The sequence below is a fragment of the Martes martes genome, assembly GCF_963455335.1.
Source record: "Martes martes genome assembly, chromosome: 6".
NCBI classification, from domain to species: Eukaryota; Metazoa; Chordata; class Mammalia; order Carnivora; family Mustelidae; genus Martes; species Martes martes.
In genome coordinates this window covers 111,762,233-111,787,427 of record NC_137893.1, presented here as the reverse complement: position 1 = coordinate 111,787,427, position 25,195 = coordinate 111,762,233, and the positions used below count along the sequence as shown (strand labels likewise).

General features: G+C 38.9%; 1 protein-coding gene across 1 annotated transcript; it reads right to left on the bottom strand.

Annotated features, from left to right (window-relative positions):
* Window positions 1-1,841: 1,841 nt before the first annotated feature.
* On the bottom strand, window positions 1,842-24,661 carry OGFRL1 (opioid growth factor receptor like 1; the record flags this gene model as incomplete). Its single annotated transcript, XM_080806813.1, has 7 exons — window positions 1,842-12,204; window positions 16,527-16,672; window positions 16,778-16,844; window positions 16,941-17,019; window positions 20,010-20,091; window positions 20,245-20,331; window positions 24,428-24,661. The coding sequence occupies 7 exons, from the start codon at window positions 24,659-24,661 to the stop codon at window positions 11,538-11,540; spliced, it is 1,362 nt and encodes a 453-aa protein (XP_080662939.1). The 3' UTR covers window positions 1,842-11,537.
* Between the last annotated feature and the right edge of the window lie 534 nt (window positions 24,662-25,195).

Genomic DNA, 25,195 nt, shown 5'->3' with positions numbered 1-25,195 from the left:
GTAAAAACATCCATAGGTATATCAGGAAGCTGGAAAGCACCAGGCTTCCGGGTGTCACACTCTCCCCGGTGACTTATGTGGATGGAAATTTTTGGGTAAACCTTCTCTGGCAGCCACTTCCACCCTGGCATGGAATTGGGGTGGAACGGTGGAATTGGGATTGTCACAAAAGACCCATTTGGCTGCTCTTTGTAGGACCTTCAACACTGAAGGCTACCAGCTCCACTGTGAGCACCATCAGACTAAAGTTCAGAGAGGCAGCTGAAACCAGTTGAACTTCAGCAGTTACCCATCCAGCAGCTGGCTGGCCCAGCCACTCTACGGTTATGCCCAGAGAGCATCCAGATGACACCCCAGCGATCTTTTTGCCTGTTCTCCTCTGCTGCCACAATATTTAGTATACCTCATCAATGCCTCCAGATGCCACATTGGGCAAGAAAAGAAAGGAGGGTTTAAAACTTGAATGACTAGTAATTTACCAAAAGAAACACAGCCATTCTGGTTCTTTTTTTTTTTTTTTAAGATTTTATTTATTTATTTGACAGAGACAGAGAGATCACAAGTAAGCAGAGAGGCAGGCAGAGAGAGAGGGGGGAAGCAGATTCCCCACTGAGCAGAGAGCCCGATGCAGGGCTCGATCCCAGGACCCTGAGATCATGACCCAAGCTGAAGGCAGTGGCTTAACCCACTGAGCCACCCAGGTGCCCCAACGTTCTTATTCAAATTCTGAAGAGTCCAGATGTTTAACCAAAAGGAGAAATATAAAATGAAGGGATTGAAATAGTTCCATTGGCAAGTTTAAGATGTCACTACCAGTCATCAAGGTGGGACTCATGAGGTGGGATTCGTGAGCTATTATAGAAGTAGGTGCTACATTTTCTTTATATGGCTAAGTCTGGTGTGACTTTGTGACCTCACTATACTTTTATAATTTGAGTTCATTACAATAAGCTAAAAAAGGACAAAATGAAGTATCACCCTTTTCACAAAGTCAAGTTTAGCTCAAGTTTTTCTGAGTATACAACACACTCAAGCCTTGCTTAGCATTGTTCAAAAGAGTGCTCACGAAGTTAAAAAGAATTTGGATGGCCATTTACTTCCATCCATGAAAACTTCCACAGGCTTTCCCTTTAATGAAAGATAAGCTCACTAAGACAAGTGAGCTTTTCATTAAAATTTGGTTGTCAACATGTAGGAAAAAGAAAAGCCCACATCAAAGAAAGAGTATAATCAGAAAATCAAACACTATGGGGAAAAGCCATTTCCTCAAGTGTGGCCTTTACTGTCAATCTGAATCTTGGTCTAAAGTGTAAAACCGGAGGGGAAAAAAGTCAGCTCTGCTGTGAACTGCCAAGGGAATTGCTTTTATTCTGCCAACGCTCCAGATGCTTTTCGTACAGACAGACTTCATCTCATGCTCACACTTGTTTATTTCCGTGCATGTAACTCTCAGCCAGGCACGGAAACAGGGATTTTGTTGATCCACTGCTATATTTTTAAATTACTTCATCTTACCTAAAATTTCAAGCCAAGCAGGAAAAGCAGGACCCTGTCCTTTTCTTCCTATTTTTAAACCTCAAACTTGAATTAATGACATTTGTTACTAACTGACCCAAGAAACCAGGAAGAAACTATGATCTGGGTTTGTCAAAGCATAAAATGTTTATAAAATGTTTCCATGTAAATCTTTGTACTTGTACTTGTGCTTATAACAGTAACTCACTTTGAAGGCTCTTTGTCCTGAGGAAGACATTTTATTTCAGAAGTGGATCCAGAAATAGCTGTCCCTACACTTACACATCTTGTTTCAAGTTATAACTGCTAGACATTTTTTTAAATTCAGTCATTGTTTATTGAGTGTTTACTATGTGCCAAGCCCCATGGTAGGCACCCAAGATACAAAGGCACACCATAGCATCTTGTGAAGGCTGCATTCTCTTTGAAGGCAGAGGGAAAACTGGGAGTCGTTTGCAATAGATAAAGGCCCATGGGGACAGCGGAGATGCAAATAAGGGAGTGGAATGGAGACAAATTTGAGAAATAGAATTAACAGAATTTGTTGCCAAACTGGATGTGTTGACAAATGAAAATTCTGAGGTAGCTCTCCAGTTGCCAGTTTGGAGATGATGCGATGCCATTCAACGAGATCAGAAATGTCAGGGTGACAGCCGTACGGACACGTCCACGTTACCCAAGAGATGAGATCTAAAGGAGCTACTCTGCACAGCAAGTCACATGGTCAGGGATGACTGTCTTCAAAGTCCATTTTCAGAGCACCAGTGGGTTTCTTTCCCACATGGAAATGTTTGAACCTGCCTCAGAGCCGGCTAAACTTGATCAATGGCCGGTGGCAAATATGCTCAGCGGTGAGAAAAACTCTTCTGTGGAGAGGACTCCAGTCCTCCAGCACAGGTCAGCCCACTGTCTAGACTGATGCTTCTGAATCCATTCCAATTAGCAGAGGGTTCTCGGGAGTTAACGGGGCCACCCGTTGCAAACCCGCTGAATAAGAGCCAGGAGGCTTAGGTCCTCCCTCCAGCTCTTGCATTTGCAGCATTTGAGGAAGGAAAGCCATGTCACCTCATCATTATCTAGAAGATTAGGGTCCACACTCACTGCCAACTATGAGAGTCTGTAATTTCCCTTCCCACATATGGACATTGAACAGAAAAATGAGGGGAAACCAGTCACAATGAACGCTAGAGAAAACAGAACTGTTGAACTTCTATTTATGCCATGAGATTGTATTTCATATCTTATTTATAGTATATGTGTGGCATTCTGAAAGGATAAATGGTTGAATAAGACAATGACCCAAGACCTGTGGTGACCCCATTTTAATTTCACAGTATGAAGATACCTACAGTTTAGAATTTTGAAAGATGAATGTTTATTTAACACAAGATTATTCATTCTCCTAGTTCTGATTATAAGAAAACAGTAACAACTGGGCCACAATGTTCATAGAATACATACATACATGTTTTTAAATAGTCTTAACTATCAAGTGGTCTTCCATTAAGTTGTGAAGTAAATATATATTTGGAGGGTTTGAAATTAAAATTTTCTGCTTTTTATAAAAATCAGAACTGACAGTATCCTAAAATAAACTAGATCTTCTCCTGATCCTGATCAAAAGGCTTCAGCTCTGCCTCATACTCTAGCTCATTCTTGGCAAAAAAGGGAAACCAACTCAAAAAAATTAAGGAAGTAATAAAGGGCTCTTTTGTACATTCATTATATTCACAGTGAGGGAAATTTTCTATACTGTTCATATCAGTATAGTAAACATAAAATCATCAATTCCATACCTACCAGCTAGTTTAGTAAAAACTATATTAAAACTATAAGATATCTGTCTCTATCTGTAAGTCTGATAAACATAGATTAGAGTAGATTGATTTCCATTGAGATACATTCTACATGATATATGTCATGACCAAACATCGCATTTTCTTCTAGAATACTAGGAGCCACAGTAAAGGAGTATCTTGAATAAGTCCCTCATGTTTAACCTACACTTAGTCCTTTCAAGAAACACAAAATAGTTGCCATTCCAATGAGAAATCAAAGACCCTGAGTATTTACATGACTTGTCCGAAGCCACACAGCCACCTATAAGTGATGGTTTTGTCACATGGATCCAAGACTCTGGCCTGAAAGTCAGCTTTGCTCCATTAAACAAAATACCTCTTTCCCCTCACTTTTTATTCCTTCAGGGCTTTTTCTTGAACTTCTCTTTCTGACAAGAGTCAAATCATCCATTCAAAGATCTCAGACAAGCTTGGCATTCTAAGGTAAACTGTCAGATCTCATTTGGTTCACATCATCCATCCCTTGTTTATTCTTCTTCCTCTAAAATCTTCCTTTTCCAAAATCGAGAGTTGAGAAAACAGGCTATCTCAATCACAAAAAAAATGTTATACACCATTTGACAAGAAAGTATTTATATATTCATTGGTAGTGTTAAATATACACCAAGGTTATAAAAATAGTAGAGTGGTATAGCAAAATTCCTTAGTAAACCCCGTCTTTCCGAGAAGTCAAGTCAAATCCATGCTGACTCTCTAATCTCTGTTTTTAGGAACCTATTTTAAAATGCTTTTCCAATAATCCAACATTTTCTCAGGGATAATCCCAAGGGCAGGATAATCCTTAATGTTCCCTCTGTCAGTTCAGCCCCTTAGTCACAATCGCCAAAGCGTAAAATCACCTATAAGAAGCCAAACTGCCCATCACTACTTTTATCCAGGCTGGGAATTCCTTCCCTCCCTGGAACACCAGCTTGCCTGCTTTGCATCCACTTGAGGTTTAAAATAAGGAACATGTTACAAATCTTTTCTTCAAATTCTCTCCCATATTAAATTTTATGCTCTTAAAGAAATGCAGACTCAGTCTTGAATTTCTCACTATACTGAGACTCTCCCATCTCTTAGGATTTCACATTGCCTACAGACATTCAACATTTAGGGGAAATAAAACTTCTCTATTTTCTATCACCAGAATGTGCCCATTCTTCCCTCATGACGGTAATTGCATCCATTCCTCTCTACTAAACAATTCATCCCAAAGGCTGCAGTTAAAATCATGCTCACTCACCACTGTGGCTGTTATTTTTTTCCCTAACCGTTTTTCAATTATGCACAATGTCATTTCATTCTGACTCTTACCACAGTCTATTCTTAGTTCTTTTGTCCTCTCTTTTCCTGCCTGTCTAGATCAGTGCAGCCAACCCCCTCTTCATCTTCATCCACACGGTCCCATGGTACCTAGAGCAACCTCTTCATTTCACCTCACAAATGCATCTGTCTTAGTCAAAAATTTGACTTATTACAATGCTGTTGTAATAGCGTTATATGGTGATGGCTGGTAGCTACTCTTGTAATGATCTGGGCATGACATACAGAAAAACTGAATCACTCTGTTGTATACCTGAAACTAATGTAACCTTGTGTGTCAACTATCCTCTTACTAAAAAGACTTATTAAAAAGACCAGCCTATTTGGTGAAGAAATGTCATCTCCATTAATTATTCATTTTCATTTATCTGTGTTCAATATACTTTTTAAACAGAGAAAAGCAAAAAAAGAAACAGTACACATCCAAGTATTTACACATGCGATCTGCCCTCCAAAATCTTGCAACAAAAATAACTTCATATGTAAATAAGATTTCACCCTTCAAAATAAAATATTTATTTTACAACATAAAAGGAAATACTGTGGATCTCATATGATCATCATAAAAATATGTCTAATCGTAGAAAAACAGCAAGTCATTTGTTCCAGCTCCTCAAAAATATTTTAATCATGCAAAATCAATATAATGTACTCTAACGTAATGCTAAAATGTTAACCAAGATGAAGTGGCTTTTATTCGTTTTACAGGATGTATATTTGGCAATAGTTTTTAAAAATAATTACTCTAAAGGAACTCTAAATATATTATTTCAGAAACAATATTTTAAAATACAGCAGTCGGCAACAGAAACTATTGTTCTTTATACATTTTTGGCATAACACTGCCATACAATTACAGAATTATAAAACAAGTGTTTCATAGTACCATACAGATCCAGAAACTGGTTACAACTCCTACCACACACACATGGTATTGGTACTAACAGACATGCACAGCATTCTGTAATTCATACTTCAGTAGAATACAGAGCACAGAGAAGCCCCAGTGGCTGCTGGACAGTGAGAGCTTACGTGGGAAGTAAACCACACATCTTCTTAGGAACCATACCCATTTTCCTGAATTACCTAAAATACAAAGGACACGGTAGTTTCCAAAGTAAAATAGTGCCAGGACCCAGTTGGCCATCGATCTTCTTAGGTAATACTAATGAAAGGCCAATAGCTTATTCAGGAAAAGGGAGTAAATTGTTTTTTTATAAAGACGAAAAAAAATGTTTATCAAAGGATCAGCTAATGCTTTGCTCTCACTTCTTTCTCTTAATTTTAATGCCGCACAATTAATATGATGTCAACTCTTTTATGGGAGATAGTTACTTCATTTCTAGACAATCTTATTACCGAATCCTATCTCAGCCAGTCCCTCAGTTTAATTGGTTAGTAAAACCACCAACTATTGATACACACTGGCAAAGAAATTAAACTTGGTACCTGATCATTTGTCTACTTCTACCCCTCTACTGAAATGTTTCAGTCTACCATGGAGTGGGTGGAAGTCATGGTTCAGATGAGAGTATTAATGGGATTCTGTTTGCACACCAATCCCTGATCTCCTAGGCAAAAATAACATTGAGCTAATTCTGAAATCACATCCCTACCATAAAGCTTTTATAGATCATTCCTCATCTGCTCCCAATAATTCTGTCACTTGTACAAACTCATCATTGGTTATATCTTTATTTCTGTAGAAAGTTTCTTGTTACTGTTTCTAATCTTTTGTTCCATTTGTGTTTTCCTTTTCTTCGCCTGAAACTAAATTAGCCCCGAAAAAAATCAATGCCCATTTGACCAACGAGTACAGAACTTGAACATTTCTTAGGACCAAGATTATTATATAACTAATCTCTCTGTAATGTAAATGTAAACTGTTCCATAAACTCTGCTATAATTTAAAAATGAAAATATGATGAACTTCATAGCTTAAATATATTTTCATGAGGTTTCTGATTTTTTTTTTAACAAGGTCTTCAAGCCTTACAAGTAGGCATCAATGTCTCTTCCCTCTCAGTTCATTTTTAAAATACACTGAGTCATTTTATAAAAACTTTTTAGTATTTAACCTATGAAAGAACAACCCAAAAGAATTTCTGATTGAAGAACTGGGAGGAGGGGTGGGCGGAAATGGTATTCCGATGTTTCCCAAGACAGTTATAAAGATTCAGCTACAATTTACATAGCAGGTGTCCAATTGCTCATAATTTCCTAAACAACTACAAAATGGCAATAAATTATAACATATTTTGTGAAAATTGATGCCTATTAAAATTGTATGTGGAGTCCAAGTTAGTCCACCTTTTTCAGAAGTCAGGGGTAGTGGGGCTCAACACCTTCGTGATTCAGAGGAAGCTCTGAGGACCCATCATGCCTTCGGAGAGACTGGAACCCAGTGTTGGCTCCATTGTACCAAGACGCCCACCGGATTCTTAGTCCCCATTCTCAACTCTACTTCCAGGCACAGTTTGAGCCATGAAACAAACACTTAATTGTATCCTCCCCATGAAAACTTCAATTAAAGCAACAAACATATTAAGAAGCTATTTCCCACAAATAACTAAAACAATAACTCTGAACAGATCAGGAAAAAAGCAGATGACAAAGAAGATTCTAATCTAGGAAAAAAGGCAAAAACAGTGCTTTTTAAATGTTTCTAATAAGAAAATTAGTTTCAGATTCCTCTGACCATCTACTGGAGTTAAACTTTTAAATAATTCTCTAATAGATTTCGATTTTCTGCATCCATCTGCAGCTAAGAAAAGAGTAAAATACAGATAAATATTACTTGTAGTAACTGAGTAATGTTTAAAATGAAGATCATAGCATGTAGCAAAATCAAGCAAGAACATAAATAAGTGTACCAATGTAGTTAATCTTTCTTACTGTAAACAATTTCTGTCAAATAAATGACATTGTTGAACACTGTGGCAAGTACACTTCCTTATGAACTAATGCTATTGTCACAAAGGGAAATTTCTCCAAAATGAAAAAGCACCAATGTAAATTCAGTAAAATAGTGATATTCATGGTTTGGAAAGTTCCTCATGGCAAGATTTTACAATGGAGTAAAAATCTAAACTTCTGAATGAAAACCATTTACATTAGTTAAGGCACATCTGGACACCTCCAGGCATTCATATTTATAACTATATCATTATTAACTTCAGTAATAAGGGATTTTTAAAAACACAGCCTGTCCCTGAACACAATCTGCTAGGTGGGCTGGATAACTGGAACAGGGAAGGAGGCAGGGTAGTACTCACTGTCACTCTAGAGATTACCCCCACACAAATCTGTTCGTGTCATAAACACTACAGAATTCAAAGTCAAAAGAAGCCAATATATGTAACTGCTAATGTTCTAGATCCTACACTGACCCTGATTGACCGATACTCTGGAATTCTCTAAGTGGGAAACAAATTAGAAGTGTTCAAAACCATTCCTATAACAAAGGATCCCCACTCAGCCCAGATAGACATGAAAGACCCATAGGCGAAGCTATGTTCAAGTAAAATCAAGAATGTCCTTTTCTTGGGTTAGAAAATACAGCTTCTAGAAGAACCTCAATTATAGAAACACAAAAAACCTGGTTGATTTACTTACTCAACAGAGTATAAACTCAACCATAACTCTATTTTAAAACTTTGGGAAAATTAACTCTATACAATTAACCGAATAGTTTCTATCTATCAGTTCAACCAGGTTTTGACCACTTGATATGGAGTTTACCTACTAAAACAGTTTTTTAAAGAATAACTCAGAACACTGGCACTGTTTTTCCTTTTTCACTAGATCATATTTTCACTCAGATTAAAGCATAAAAGCTAGAAGCAAAGTAGGTAATTCTATACAACAAAACATGAAACATAATGACAATGATAGGTGTTAAATGACATTTTCATATATTTATATTTTTAATACTTAGCAAAAAAATCTTAGAACTTCTCTAGTAACTCCTGAGTTGTATATTTCATTTTCTACTTGAAGCTGAAGAAAGTAGTCTCAAAACCTAAATTCAAAATATAACTATACAAAATAATTTTTGAACTGAGAAGTAGACCTGTTTAAGAGAAAGCAGACACATTTTCACTTCTATCATGATTCTTCTGAGTTCCTTATGAGATTGAGCATGAAACTGTATAATGATACAATATTCTTAATGTTATAAACTTTACTGTACAGAAATATATCTTATAATTATATATCACTTTACAGTATTTCAAAATACTTTCACATATATTATCCCCTTAGAGATATGAAAGCACAAAATATTAGAAATGTACTAGACTAACCAAGCAATATAACATCTATTTGCCATGAAATGCAATTTAATATTTTATCAATAGCCAATGTTTATATCCTCGCAGTCCAAGGTACAATAATAAAGTCTATATATTTGCAAAGATTCAATAATGTTTCTAGCTATTTGGCCATGCTTCACTGCATTTTTAAAACAGCTTCTCAATAAATTTCTGCAAGCATATGGTAGTTTTTCAAAATACAAAACATCAGCGTCAAACCCAGAGGGCTGTTTCATATTTAAGACCCACATAAATACGTATCTATAGATCTTATTTAAAAAACCATTAATCGTACAAAGTATTCTTTATAGAAAAAAAATTTTAGACACTCAGTTTTTATTTGCAAAAGGAATGACATCCCCTCACTTGTTCTCTACTGAAGAATTCTCTCATAAAATATTTGCAGATTAAATGGAGGAATCATTTTACATATGAATATGGATCTTAAAAATAATAGTGGGAAAAGGCCACTGTTTTAAATGGAAGCCAGGCAGTTTTTCCCTTGAGACTAAATCTTCTCTAATTAATTGGCACAATCTAATCAAACCCCTAATTAGGAATAATACTCTAAAAGTTAAGTTGTTGAATGAAATGTTTTACCTGTAAGGGCTCTGATATACTACAGTTTCCAAGACATTCAGATTATATCCATTTATTTTTGTCTCTGTCCACTGTCTTTTAAATATTTTAATATCTGATCACAAATTTTTAGTATTGTACACTTAGAAAGCAGTCTGAATGCCTTATCATGTATTCAGAATTGGTAAGATATTTTGAATTAATCATGTTCCTACAATTCAGTTCAATGTGACAACTACTCTCACCGTCTAACCCTGAAAACTGTTTATCAGCTCTATGGGGACATTGCTACAAGCACCACATTAGAGGGTCCATACAAAAACGAAACTGAAAGGCAAAAGCAGAATTGTTTCCCCAAATCTTTACGTTCACTTCACAAACAATAGAAAGCAAAAATTGGGATGTTATGGGAACCAAAAATGAGAAAATACTCTAGATTAATTGGAATATGATATACAACTTGTTTCTAATATTCATATTTAAAAAGTCAAGTTTGAGCAAATGTGATGTTTCATGTAAACTTCAAAGCAATAAAGTATTTCTAAAGGCATACTGTTGATATATTCTCTAGAAATCTTTGGCTGGAAATCCCCTGACCATAAAGGTAAGAGAAGATGGTATGTTATGACTAACAAATAGAACATAGTAAAAATTCTCTGGTGGTTAAAGTAAATCAAAAAGCGCAAGAGAAACACAAAAGCCAATTCTGCTCTAAATGAAAGTGAAATCTTTTTTCTATTAATTGCTTTAACTATATTTGTACGTATGCTTTGAAGTTATCACCACATTTCTGATTATTTTCTGATTTGTAATACTAATTAATAATAGTAGTAGAGGAAATAAAATTACTTCCTCTTAACCAGTATCAAAACATCAAGTGCTTGCTAAACCTGAGGATATGGAATTTCAAATCTATTCTCAATTTTGAGGTTTCACAACTTAGAGATACAACAAATTGTTTTCTTTTTTATAGATACTCTGGACTAAGTACTATTATTAATTTCATAGCCCACAGAACACTGAGATAGTCAAGGATTGGGAACCACTACTTTGTTGACAGCGTAAGAAGCATGCCGTTTAAAAATGAGTAATTTCTTTCCTTATTTTTTAATTCTTTAGTCATTTGCATTTAGACACAAGCACCAAATTTATATGGAACAGCCATAAAAGCAAAATCCTTCTCTTGGACTTTTGCATCAAAATTTGTTTTTAAGCATTTAACATAGAAAGACATTTTTATTATTTTAAAAAAGCAAATTATTGATGATTGTACAGTTGAAAAGTGCCTTTCTGTTCCATTTAAATTTCAGTACAGGGGATCACCTGAACGTACCCGAGAAACACACATGCTGGCTGACAAAGACGGCAAATGAGGGCAAGTGCAGAGAGAGGGAAACAGGAAAGGGCAGGGAGGACAAGAAATGGGCTGGGAGATTTTAGCTCCCCAAGAACATAAATCTCATGTACCAGAATTTAAAAATAAACATATTAAGGTGTAATGACAAGTCCAAATTACTCTATGAATATATCTGAAATAACCAAATTGTTTTTCCAGCTTAAGAAATAAATCCATAAATTGGCAAAAAGCATGGCAACAGAACGAAATTCATCCTCTTGCTTTTCTTCATGTAGACTGTAATCTCCCAAGGAATTTATTTGATACATCAAATACTACAGGGTTATTTCCAGATACATTGAAAATCATTTAAAAGCAATTATTAGGTACAGAATTTGAAAAGTCACATCCTAAAAGCGTTACAGAACACATTCGTTTATTGGGTCTTGCTTAAAACTTCTTACTAAAGATTAAATTCATTGTCATCCAAAATGAAAAACCAGCAAAAAAAAGTTGACAACAGAAATCAAAAACAGATGGGGAAAATTTGCAATGTGCCCTCCGTTCTTCAGGAGACCCTGCACAGTTCCTCCTCCCTTACCTAAACTGGGGTGTGGGTTCTCTGATAATTCACTGTGACTGTCCATCGTCGGGAGAACCTGCAGTTCCAGGATCTTCACAGTCTTTGCTATGAGTGTCACCGTCCTTCTCTTTTTCAGGAGAAGCTGTACTCTCCTTCTGCTCAGTGGGATTGGTGACTGTTTTTTCCGGTTCAGAATTTGAATTTTCGCCATTACCATCCTCTGTGTTTCTTGGCTTGGTAGCTTCACCGCTGGGCTCTGCACTGGGCCTGTCTTTCTCCTCTTCAGGCCCTCCGGGTGCCGCTTTTTTCTCTTCAGCTGTTTTGCCATTCAAATGAACAGCTGAGGAGGAATTTTTGGAGTCCTTGGATTTTTTGTGCATAGAAGTTTGACTGATATGACCGGAGGTGGGAGGGGCAGGCATCTTCTGGGCTTTGCCTGCCCCCTCTGACTGTTCTTTCCTCGGCGGCCCCCAGATAAAATTCTCCGAAGGCGTGTAATGTTTCTGGGCGAACCGCAGGAGCTTTCTCCTCTCTCTTCTGTCTTTAATTGTATAAACAAAATACTCCAGAGCACTCTGTTTAATATTGGGAATAGTATTTTCCACAAGGGCTTCGTGAAGAATAAATTTTACAAGAGGAGATTTAAAACTTTCATATCCAAGCTCACCAAGGCTTTTAAGAATACGAGTGATTCGTAAATAGTTGTGCTGGGACCTGAAAGACAGGATTGAATAAAATGTGTGTGTTGTGGGGGGAAAGTGGAAATCAGGTGAAGAAAAGCAGAAGAATGAAAAGTATTGGAAAAATATTTTTTAACTGAACAATGACTTTACTGAAAGTCCTATCAGACACCACTGGAAGAATAAATTAGAAGTTATTAAAACCTTTTACTTCAATGTAATGCCAATCTATGCGATATTCAAATATATAATATAAATTCCCCTTGTTACTTTAATTCTTCATGTTTGAGAAATATTTAGATCTAAAATTTATTCCCACTGATGTTGAGCTGTTGTTTCCTAAGCACACTGAGGATGTGGTCTACTAGGGCATTTATCTGCAACATTACCAACGGTACTGTACCCACCATAGGTAACTGGCACCAAACATAAATGCAACATGAGCTTTCAGCTGAAGTTATGACTTACAGTGTCAGCAAAATCCACAATACCAGCCAACTCATAAGGATAGCACCAAAATCCACTCTACCTTGCTAGAACAATTGTGACAAAGGATGCAAAACTGGTCTCTCGCAGTACATAGTGAGGAGCATGGGCTTTGGGGACACACCTGAGCTCGCACCATGGCTCTACCCGCCACAGCTACATGAGGTTACGGTATCTCTCTCTGACTCAGTATCCTCATCTGCAAAATAGGCGAAATGGCCCTTCTCTTACTGGACTGTTAGAAGAATCAAATGAGTTGAGACCTATGCAGAGCACATAGGACTCAAAAAATATTAGAAACTATTTAAAATTCATATTGTGATTGTTATTATTTAAATGTGGTACTCAGAGCCACCTATGTGTACCTTTCCCAATTTAATCACCTAATTGTCTTCCGTCCATGGCCTCTGTCTCCTTTTTCCCAATCAGAGAATTTTAAATTTTGCTTCTAATGGCATGGACTCCAAAGATGCCTTTTTCCCCACACTGCACAAACTTCTTCACTGTCCCCAAACTAAAGCTGTTATCAGATGAAGGCTTTCCAAGCCTCTCTCTCACAATTCATAACATATTTACCCTACGTCACCGGGTAATAGTTCCTTATTACAAATACCTGGCTGCCTCCTCAAGGCTTCCTCGGCTGCACGGATGATTCAAGCATCATCAACAGCCCGGGATTGATTTACCCTCTACTGACGCACAACCATACCCACCACTTATTTCTAACTTCCGAAAACCTGTTTTGTACACCAGACACTGAACTTTATACAAGCAATGCATACACCTGCTTTCGTTTCCAAAAGTATTTGCAATATTTCACTTACAAAGAACTAGCAAATTATCTGGGAAAAGTGAAGGAGGATGTGGAATTATCTGAGGGACAGAAGGGGATGGTTCTACAATCTCACATGTTAATAAGAAAGTTTGTCCGGACAAAACAAAAACCTTAAGGATTCAGGCTAGCCAAACCTTGGAAAAGACAAGCATAGCAGTTTTATCATCCCCATTCTCTTGGATGTTTACCACAAAAGTATTATCCTAATATTCGACTCTTTGAGGCCAAAGGGTAAAACACAGCAGGTAAGTTTCAGTCTTAAGAATCCGTATTTTTCAATAGTTAGGAAGTAAGAGTCTTCTAAGTCAAGATGAATTTGAATGAGGTTAATACAATGTGCCATTAACAGCAGAAATGACTTAATGTTAGGTTAGTATGGAGTTTCTATTCCCCAAAAATTTAGGGATAAAATCCTTGAGCAATATCTGCTTCTATAAATCTGGGAGAGAAATGCATGGAAAGTGGGGGGAATATTTTTCTTAAAAAATCCCAAAGATGAGTTACATGATCCAATAAAATGTACTCTATTGCAACCAGCTCAATTACACATATCTAGTCCTAGACAAAGGGCCAAGATGGGATTTCTGTACACATTTATCCATATCTATACACTCTCTGATTTAAAATATTTACATAACAGTAGAAAAGGACAAAACTTGGGTTGAAGAGAATGAAAATGAAGATTATGGAACAGAAGTATAGAAGAAATAAATTGAGTGTTTCAGTTATGATTTGAAATAAATACGACAAATAAAGACAAAATGGAAGAGAAGAGAGCAGATAAAACCCTTCTAATGTTGTGAACAGTCTTTGGGGGTGCACAGCAGATAAAAGAGAGAAGCTGGACTTCCCGATAGAAGTAAGGATGGTAAATAGGACCGCAGGTGTCAGGAAGACCAGGTAGGTGAAGAAAGAACACACAGGAGGCAGAAAATAAAATAAAAGTGAGAAGCAATTCCAGGGTCTAAAGTAGGCTCCATAATCTAAAGATTTGTATCCTTATCCTTTAATTAAATTTGTAAATTTAATTTACAAATAAAATTGGAAATACATCTGAGTGGTTGGTCTACATATCTGTACTCCCATGTTTGAAAATATTTCAGTTCTTTTAGTCATGGTCACTTGTTCACTAAACGTTACTTCATTTCACTTTCATTCAAAACTTTTTTTTCTGCTGGGCTACTATAAATATATTGAGTTTCCTGCCTACTCTAAGAAACTCAAGATGTCACACAGATTAAAACACAAATAAAAGCTCTCTGCAATACCCAGGGAAAGGAAAATGAGAGACAGTGGGTGGTGGAAAGAAAAGGATCTGGATGGGGCAAGGGAATTTGATGGTTAATTTGGGATCCCTTCCCCTGACCTAAGCCAGGAGATCATTTTAATTAAAACCTTCAGAAGGGATCTATTTCCAACTATCAGTTAGAGAATCAGAAAATAAAACCCCAAGGAGGATTTAAGCTGGCAAACGTCTTTTGTTCATTGTTCGTTCAACAAACATTTACTAAACAAGATTGCTCTTCCAAGCAGAAACAAGAAGCTGAGGATGGCAATTCTCTAAAATGATACTCGCGCTGCTGTCCTTCATGTCAGTATGCTACTTGCAGAGAGCCTTCGTCGACAGTATGACAGAAGGCCTTGGAAACTCTGTCCAGAGACAGCTATCCACATTGCTTAGGCAAAGGCATATATGCTTCTGCTCTAAGTGCCCTATATAAATCAAATTTAACTTGAGTTATGAGTTACTGGATCTTGTACTCAGGATCATAAAGCTTTATGCCTGTATCTTCGGTGTTTTAGCACAAGCTACCATTTTAAGTTACCATTAGTGTTGACTATGACTAATAAAGTAAAAAGAAGGCTTAAACATTAATACTTATACTCATTTTAGCAAAGCAAGATGAAAGTTCTGGAAAACACCAAAAAATTCAGTTAACTCATGCCTATAACTGTTGGGCAAAGAAAAATTTCTTAGGTTACTTTTTCTTTTCCCTTGGTATTTGCCCAGCTCAGCTAATTATAATGTGCTAAAAAAAAAAATGCTTTAAAGTTGTTGGTTTTATGGTCCAACATTCATAAGTCACCTATAATTAAAAAGAAAAAAAGTCACTTTGTATACAAATAAAATAATAAGAAAAATAAACTTTGGGTATAAGTATTAAAGAAAGTTATAAATATACAGGCAAAAGAATACAGTAAATCAATTCCAAATAACCTATATTAAAATTTTCTTCACAGGTTTTAGGATTTAGTAAGCAAAAGTGGGCTTTTGTTTTTTACCCAAATAATGAAGATTCTAATTTTCCCTCTTTTTTAGTAATGTACAGACACATTTCAGTCTTTTTGTTATTATTGTTGTTAGTCACCATACAGTACATCACTGGTTTTTGATGTAGTGTTCCACGATTGATTGTTTGGGTACAACACCCAGTGCTCCACGCAATCCATGCCCTCCTTAATACCCATCACCAGGCTCAACCGGCCCCCTACCGCCCTCCCCTCTAAAAGTCTCAGTTTGCTTCTGAGAGTGCACAGTCTCTCATGGTTCTTCTCCCTCTCTGACTCCCCCTCCTTCACTTTCCCCTTCCAGTCTATAAAATGATTTTTATATGTCATAGTCTTAATTTATGGATTTAATCTAAGAAGGTACCATGCCCGATGAACAGACCTAGCCACAAGAAGCTCACAACCTAGCAGAGGAGATGTGGAAAGCTGTATGCAAGAAATGAGAATGAGTGCCAGGAACCGTGGTATAAAGAGGGAGAGAGACCCCACTTGGCCTGGACAGTAGAGAGGTTTCAGGAAAAAACAGCTCTGAAGAGAAATGGCCTTATTCCGACCTGCAATGTCATTCTTTCTTGCTGTTTTGTTGTGCTTTAGAACACACAGAACAAGGAATAAAATGCATTTCAGACTAGCTCTTGAATTCAAATTTCTGGTCCATCTACTAGTTGTTCCTACACTCCATACAGAGAACTCCAATCCAGAAAAAATAACATGCTGGCCCCTGATGCACTCCGGGGTTTACTTACTCATTCAGATGCTGAAACCTTTCCTGCCAGTTAACGGCCCGAGCAACATTTCCAGTTTTATCAACCAGTTTTATTCCAAAAAATTCTAACATCATCTTATAAGCCAGGAGGAATCTTTTAATTGCTTCTTTTGTTTTTTTGAATTCCTAAGGGGGCGAAAAAGTCAGCTGAAATGATTCAGTAGTTACCAGGACAATAAAAGAACAATATTATTTGGCCATCTCCTATAAAATGAAATGAGCTTGCATTACCTCAATTTCATATGTAGTTAATTCTTTAGCATAAAAGTTCAAGCCTTGTTCTCTCAGGGGGAAAAGCCTATTTTTTAGAAAAATAATATTGTTATATTAATGTTATCTGGAAAACATACATGATTAAATAGGACATGGTTCAAGATACAGAAATGTAACTGACCATTGAATGTAAGTGTGGTTGTGCTCCAGCTTTTCATAATCTCCTTTCCACTTATTTAGAACTTCTTCAATGTAAACACCTAGGTAGTAAATATTTAGAAGATGAGCCAGACATTTAAGACATTGTTGAAGGCATTTTAACTTTTAACCACTTAATCTTTATATTAAAACCTTTGAAATTTAATAATAGCACACAAAAATTATGCCAAGAAGAATATCATATGCCATATACTCAGTTATGTAATAGGCCTAATTTTTCAAAGTTCTATGGTACCTTGAATTACAGAAAGTTCTATCCAACAGTGTTACTCTAAAGGAGTTCCACTTGTTTTATAAATAAAGTTTTATTGGAACACAGCCATGCACATTCACTTATTATTTTACACAACCACAGTAGAGTTGCATAGGTGCAACAGAGACTACATGGCGCACACAGCTGAAAGTATTTCTTATCCGTCCCTGGACAGAAAAAGTTTGCCAACCCTTGCCCTAGATGGTCCCAACTTCTTTAAACACAAGATGGGATCAAAATGAAATGTAGCCCAGGAAAAAAGAAAGGAATAAAAGAAAGGTGAGAGAAGAGAAAGAGAAGAAAAGCATTAAAATGGAGAAGGAAAGGGAGGAAGGAAAAATAGAAGAAAAAGGATCCATATTACACAGAGTATACATCATCCAGCTTAATCTTCACATAACTCTCCCAAACCAGTGCTTCCATCCCCATTTTACTAATGAGGACATTGTATGATTTGTTCAAAGTCACACACTGACAAAATCATAAATCTAAAGGTAGAATACAGGTCTTTCTCATTCCAAAAACTAAGCCCTCTTCACCTCATCCTACTGTTTCCCCATAAGAACCCATTACAGTTGACCCTTGAACAACATAAGTTTGAACTATTTTTGTAAGAATATAGTACATAATGCCTATCACATACCAAATACATGTTAATCAACTATTTATACCTCTGGCAAAGCTTCCTGTCAATAGGAGGGTATTAGCAGTTAAGTTTTGGGGAAGTCAAAAGCTACACATGGATTTCTGACTACACAGGGGTTAGCACCTATTACCCCTACACTGTTTAAGGGCCAATTGTAGAACAAAACCTTCCTGCTTCTCTAATTCTATCTAGGTCCCCACAATTGACTATGTGGCCCATTTAATGAATTTTACAGAAAAAAATACAACATATTTCTCTAAACGCAACTCATCTTATTCTTGCTTTCACCAGATACCACCAGTTTATGGTAGAAGTCTACTCTTGGAAGGTTGAGTAAAAAGTTGTTTTTGAATCATATTCTTGGCCTTATCAGCATTTTAAATCATTTATCCCTTCCAACTATCCCTCTTCCTGCTTAATAATTAAAATACATCATTGCAGGCTTATGCTTACTGGCAAACGTATGTGTATTGGTGGGGGAAGGATATGTGTATGTGTGCACATACTGGCGAAGAAATTGGGTCACTTTATGTAATTTATATAATAAACTAGAATAACACTTTATGTGATCTTAGATAAAGCTCCTGACCCCTACTAACCCCGTAAGATTTCAAAATAAGTTTTGTGGTAAAGATTACAAAAAATTAATGCAGTACTTGAAGGTATTACTTTAAATTACTACCTCAAAAAAAATTCACTACTAGAAATACAAAAATAATTCAGTTAAATACTGTCATGTTCAATGTTTTTAATATTTGAAGGCATTCCTTTAGGCAAATTTTATTAAATTCAAGTAGGGGCCAAATTAACAATCTATCATTGCATTTCTTCAAACAGTTTTCTTGTCCCAGATTCTAAAAAAACTAATAATTTAACAAACACTATTTCAATTGGTAAATAAAGCAGTGTGCTTCTATCCTTAGTAAACACAACAGAGCATTTTTACCCAGAGGTTTCCTCCTTAATTAGAGCAGATTTTTGGGACATCAGAAAATTAATTAAAGACAAGTGGATCTGGCCATTGTGACAATGTTCTCCTGTCCAGACTCCCAAATGTCACATCTCTCAGTACACAGTGCAGGAATTCCTCCTCCCAGCACTCCTCCCAGTCTTTAGATAGCCTTCCTCCAGTTAGTTCACCAAAGAATATAGTCCTGCTACTTGGAAAGCTTTGCAATCTATGACCCTCATTCCCTGACTCACATGGTTGTGGATCTGGCTCAGTTTCCACTAAGAACCAAGAGCAGAAGCCAGGGCCATCTGGTCACCTCGAAGAGATAAGGGCGAGAAGGAGAGAAGCCAACTTTGCTGGTTTAACCTGGATAAAATTAGGATGCTCATCATGAACCACAGCACGAAGCCTCAGTGAAATATGCCTATTACCATAACGGATGCAGCCTCTCCTTATAGGGGGAGAATCATAGAAAAGATTCTATGAGGACAGTTGTACACTTGCGAAGGAGGAAGCAGTCTACTCAGCAGAGATGAATGGAGATCTACCATCTCTGGAGTTCCCTTCCTAGAGTATCAAAACACTGCACTGGGACTGCTGGAGCTCCTTGAATTAGAATTAGAATTAGATAATTCTAATAATTATCTAGTAATTCTAATATAAACATTACTTTTCAGTTATGTTCTAAATAATTTGGAGGTATGGTGTGGTGAAAAGAATACTGGCCCCTGGATCTTAGACCCAACTCTACAATCAAGTGACCAGACAAGTCAGTCATCTAAGCTTTAAGACCTAGTGACCTCATCTTTAAAATGAGGAAGATTAATTTGATCTCCTCTAACACTTCTTAGTAATCTAATATTCTACGATTCTATGAATTTATGAATCTCATCTCTTTGCCTCTCACAGAAGTGACCCCCACTAACACTATCAGGGACCCCACCATGAACAAGTGGTGGGAAGGTATTGCTAATTCACAGTTATTCCTCCAGAAATTGCCAAATGGATGTTCACAACTCTAGAGTCTAGGACTTTGGGGACACATTAGCCTATAGAGCAAAGTAAAGCCAGTCAATGAATAAATGCATTAAGAAGGTACCGACCACACAATAAACAAAGAACAACTAAGCATATGTTATTATTTAAAGTTTGCTTTTTACCAGGGTAGCAGATTACTCACCATCTGGCTTAAATGGAATTTTATTCTTATAAAAACGAAGATTACTCAAGTCATTTTGATATCGGATATCTTTGAAGTTCTGCTAAAGAAAAAAAATAAATCAATCTCCAGCATATGGACACAGAAAAAAGGCACAAGGACCCTTCTTGCATGTTTGCTTACTAGCAGCACAAAATAAGAAAAACAGAGAAGGGAAATATTTTACGTTTTAGAGAAAAACGTTCTATACTCTTACTGGGTACTGATGTCGATATTTGTACAGGTCCCTCGCAGCATAAAAGCTTCTCTTTGGTTTGGTAGTTGCTTCAGTGGAATCACCACCCTAAAATAAAAAGTGAAATTCCATTTACATGGTGAAGGGAAATAATCTGAGAAATTTCTAGAACACTTAAAATAATGAACACCCATAACGAAAGCCTGAAAAGTATCAAGCTGTTCAGTATAATGACAGTATTAGAAATTTTCTTTTAATGATGCTTACTACAACATTTTTTGGCATTCTATTTGCCTGATTTGAACCCAAAAACATTTGTCCTAAGGTGTTTTACTGAATAAAAAAACTTTATTATTCACCAAGAACCTATAGAGGCCAAATGTTCTAGATCAATATTCATCAGAAACAGAACTCAAAATGAATTTAAGACATTTACTTTACCAGAGGTCACACAAATGATTCTATGACAAAATTTTAGAATACATAATACTAGAAAATTGTTAAGATAATAAATCAATTCTAAAAAGAAAATTGTCACTAACTTTGCAACATTTAGCTGTACTTAGAAGGAAAAACACAACTTATGAAATGAAAAGGGGACTTTTAAAACAAATTCAATAGCTTTCTAAATTCCATCCTTCATAGCACCATAACAAGTACACACAGGCATGTATAATCTGTGAATCCAGTGATAACACAAGGTGACATAAATCAGCAAATTTAAAATATATATACACAGAGTAGTAAAAGCTCTCAAATGAAATGAACTTCAGATCGTAGTAACTTATATACGGTAGTTTATTCATACTATTTAAATTCTAAAAATTTTCAACACTGTGAATAATTTTTAAAATGTAAGATATGGGTCAATGTAATCAGTTTCGTTTCTCTAACTATACGTACTATTAGAATGTCTAAGGGAGTGCCTTGTGTCCTGCCACATGCAGAAGGACAATAAGACAGATGATAACGATGAAACAGAAGACAAAGTTTAGGTCTGAATATTCATTAAGAGCTTCACCCCCCTCCCAATCCCTTTCTCATCACCCTCCACCCCCATCTGTGTTGACAGATTAGCATCCTCCAAGCAATTTTCGCACCTTTTGAAGTGGTGTGATTCTCACTATTACTACAAGTATAGAGATACTTACTTTAACACCAAATTCTCCGATGTTTAACATTAGCTACTCTGTCATGTTACATAAGCAAGGAAAGCTTAAATTCTGGTCCTTGCCACACGTTTCAAAATAGCTCTGCCTAGCAAGTTTCTGAATCTATTTAGCCTGAGCTACAATCATATGAATCATCATCCTACATTTGTATAGAAAGCACTTTTCCATTTACAAAGCGCTTACGTGTATATTATTTCATTTGATTCTTAGGACACCCCTGGATGGCAGTTATTAGTGTTTCCAGCTTAGAAACAAGGTAGCCCGGGCTTAGAGAAGTAGAGCAAGGCCCCAAAGCTCAGTGAGAACACAGAACTGGAATCCCAGGCTGCAAGTCCAACGAATTAGGCATGAAGCCATTTCAGCTCCCCTAAAAGTGAAGGAGCATGATAGGAACCTTGGTACAATGTCAACAGCCCAAGACTTGGATTGTCTTAACTCTGCTACTTATTTGTGAGGCCTTAAGCCAACTACTTAACTGAATCTTAGTTTCATCTTCTGTGAAACAAAGATAATGAGTCATGCCCTTACCTATTTCCCAGGATTATCGTGAGAATGACTGCATCCTCCAACCTCTAAATGTACCAACCTTCAAGTACCTGACCTGTTCCTCCAACTTGGGCTCCTTTTGGAATCTCTATCCTGTGCCTTTCACCTGCTCAGCCAAGGATTCTGTTCCATAATATATTCATTGTTCCTATTTCCTGCATCATCAAAATTTCTCTCTCTTCTGGATCATTCCCCTCAGCAGACAAACATGCTGTAGTATCTCTAATTATAAACGTACACAACATTCCTTGCCAAATCCCCCTCAAATGCAGCTCCATAGCTCTGCTCCCTATTACAGTAAAATATCACCAAAGAATTGTACATACCCCCTATCTTCTCCTCCTCTTCTCCCATGACCCACCACAATCAGGCTTTCCTCCTCAGCATTCCATCTAAACAGCTCTTTCAACGTCACTAACAAATCTCCATTTTTACCAAACCATATCCCAGCAGTGCTGGCCAGTTCAATGCCTCCCTCCTTCCTGAAACACTGTCAGGTGCCACACCTCTCCTGGGTTCTTCCAATCTCATTGGTTCCCCTTGTCACACTTCTCTTTGGCTCCTCCTCCCCTTCATATGTTCTAAATAGAGGAGTGCCCAGGGCTTAGTTCTTATTTCTCATCACTCCTTAATGACCACTTATCTGCCAGGACTTTGTATATCACCATTCATATAAGTTGATGATTGCAGTCCTGGACTAAGGTTCCATCCATGGATATGTTAAGAACTCCACTTGGACGTCTAATAGGATATAAAATTCAAGAGAATTCTTGACTTAACCTCTGATGATGCTTTTTCCCCAGACTTGCTGATCGTTAATGTCGCCATCATTTGTCAAATCTTCACTTGAACTAAGAATGAAGGCAGTGAAGGAGCTGAGAAGTAGTCAGACTGGGATATATTCTAAAGGTAGGTCTAGTAGTACTTGCAAATGACTACCAGGAGGGGCAACAAATGGAGTTGACAGTCAAAAAGCAACATTAAAAAGGAGATTTTTTAGGGAAGTTAAATGGTGACAGTAACAAGAAAAATAAATCATTAAAGGGGAAAAGGGAGGATTGCTGTGGTCTACCATTTCTGTCACAATTAACTGACTGAAACATTAATTATCCAATTGTTTTCTATAGATGGACCTAGTTAGCTGGACTGAATCTAAGCTGGCAATTTTTGATATCCCAAACTTCTCTGAGACGGTTACTTAATTGGGAGACAAGAGAAAGGGAAAAACTGGCGTACAGCCTCTAATACTTTGGGAGGGGGCTGCTGAATTCACAATGCAAAATGACCCATCAGCAAACCAGGACACAAGGGGTCAGAGAGCTAGTCACAATTCCAACAGGTTAAAGGTTCTACATTAGTTACAAACATACTTGGGTTTATATCATTCATTCTCTCCCTGGATGTTCTTGGGCAAGCTCCTCATACTCTCTAAACCTCAGTTTTGTCTAAAATGGGGAAGAAAACAGCAACTTCCACCCGACCCCCGAAACTGCAGGTGACTGAAATAACATGTTTAGGGTACAGCCTGCACTGAGACTTTGCTTCCTCCTGACCTACAACAGAGATGATCATCCAGATTTATAAGGCAGCCTTAGCTGTAATATTTAGGTGCTCCAGCCAAGCACCCTGTGGTCATATTTGACTTTGGGCTCCATTTCTTTTTCCACTCTCATTCCTCCACAGCTGATAAAGAGGAGGGCCTAATGCAGAACCACAAACCTTTAATACCTCCAGGGCACGCACTTCTTTTAGAGGGCTGCTTATACAATTCCTCCTTTTTAGTTTTCCGAATTATTTTCAGTCTGTCAGAGGTTAAAAGGGTTATTTATCTCTTTACTAACCTCTCCTCCAAATGATATTAGGCAAATGATTAAAGCACAGTAGGAGCAACAAGTCTCTGGGTGGTACAAGAGTTTTGAAGAGTGCCCTGAACTCCTCAGTTGAAAGGCCTTACTTAGGGTAAGAATTGTGGCGTTTTAACTTCGGTTGGGGACCTTCCACAACATTTTAATGGCTGTAGACCCTCCTACAGGGGAGAATGCTCGCTGCTCCTTAGTTGCAGTGCCTCCCTATTCTGGGTAATTTTTACCAATAACACGCACTAGACCAGTTTTCACAATCCTCTATTTTTAGACAGGTTCCTCCCACCCCACCTTCGCAGCACCCAGCTGCGCTGCAGAGGCAAAGAAAACACCCATTCAAGTTGGGTTCTGCCGTGAGGGACTTCCTTGTCGTGCCCACGGTCAGGCCCCAGGCCAGCAGGGGACGGCTCCGGCGCTCCGGGCCACCGCAGGCCCCCCGGGTCCGCGGGGCGGCGGGACGGCCGCCGGCGCGGAGGGGTCTGGCCGCAGAGGACCGGCAGCCGCCGGCGCCCCGGGCCCCTGTGCGCTGGGGTCGCTCGGCGTTTGCCCCTGGCCCCGGCGACGTCCTTCCTCAAGGGGCAGGGGCGCCCTGGCCCAGCCCGAGGCCACCGCGGGGCCGCGTACCTGCTCGGCGCCCGCCGCCTCGGCGTCTTCGTCCGGCGCGGGGCCGGCGCGGGGCCGCCCGCCGACTCGCTCCGGGGGCTGCGCAGGCTGCTCGGGCTCCTGCCCCGGGCCCTCGCCGCCGCCACCCGGCCCCGGCTCCTCGGGCTCGGGCTCCGAGTCCGTCTGCCAGGTGGAGTCGCAGTCCTCCACGGTGGTGGGCTCGCGGAAGCTGACCCCGCCGAGCAGGTTGCCCATTGAAGAGGCGGCGGCGGGCGCGGGACTGCGGGGCTGCGGGGCGCGGGACGGGGCGCTGGGCGCGGGCTGCGGCAGGCACGCTAGGGCCCGGGCATGGCCTCGGCGAGGGCGCTGGGCGGCAGCCTCGGCCCGCCCGCCGCCGCACTGCCTCAGCGCGGCGAGCGGCAGACAGGCACACTCGCGGGGAGGAGCCGGCGGCCCCGGGACCGCCGCCGCCAACGCTTGAACCCGCCCATCTGGTTCCTTCTCCTCCCCACCCGCGGGAGCCGGCGCCGGCCGGGAGCCCCGGGGAGCGAACTGCCGCCGCTGCCCGCGCCCGCGGCCTCAGCGCCACCGGCCCCGACTCCGGGGCCACACCTCGCTGCCCGCTTTCCACCCCGAAGGCCTCTGCCTTCGCCTGGCCTTTGACGTCTCCTGGGGAGGATCGGGGTCTGCTGCTCACCCGCCCCTCTCCACCCCTACTCGGGGCAGGACCACCGGCTTGGGGCCCCTCCCAGCAGAGCGGGAAGAGCGGTCCCGCCCAGCCCTGGGAGC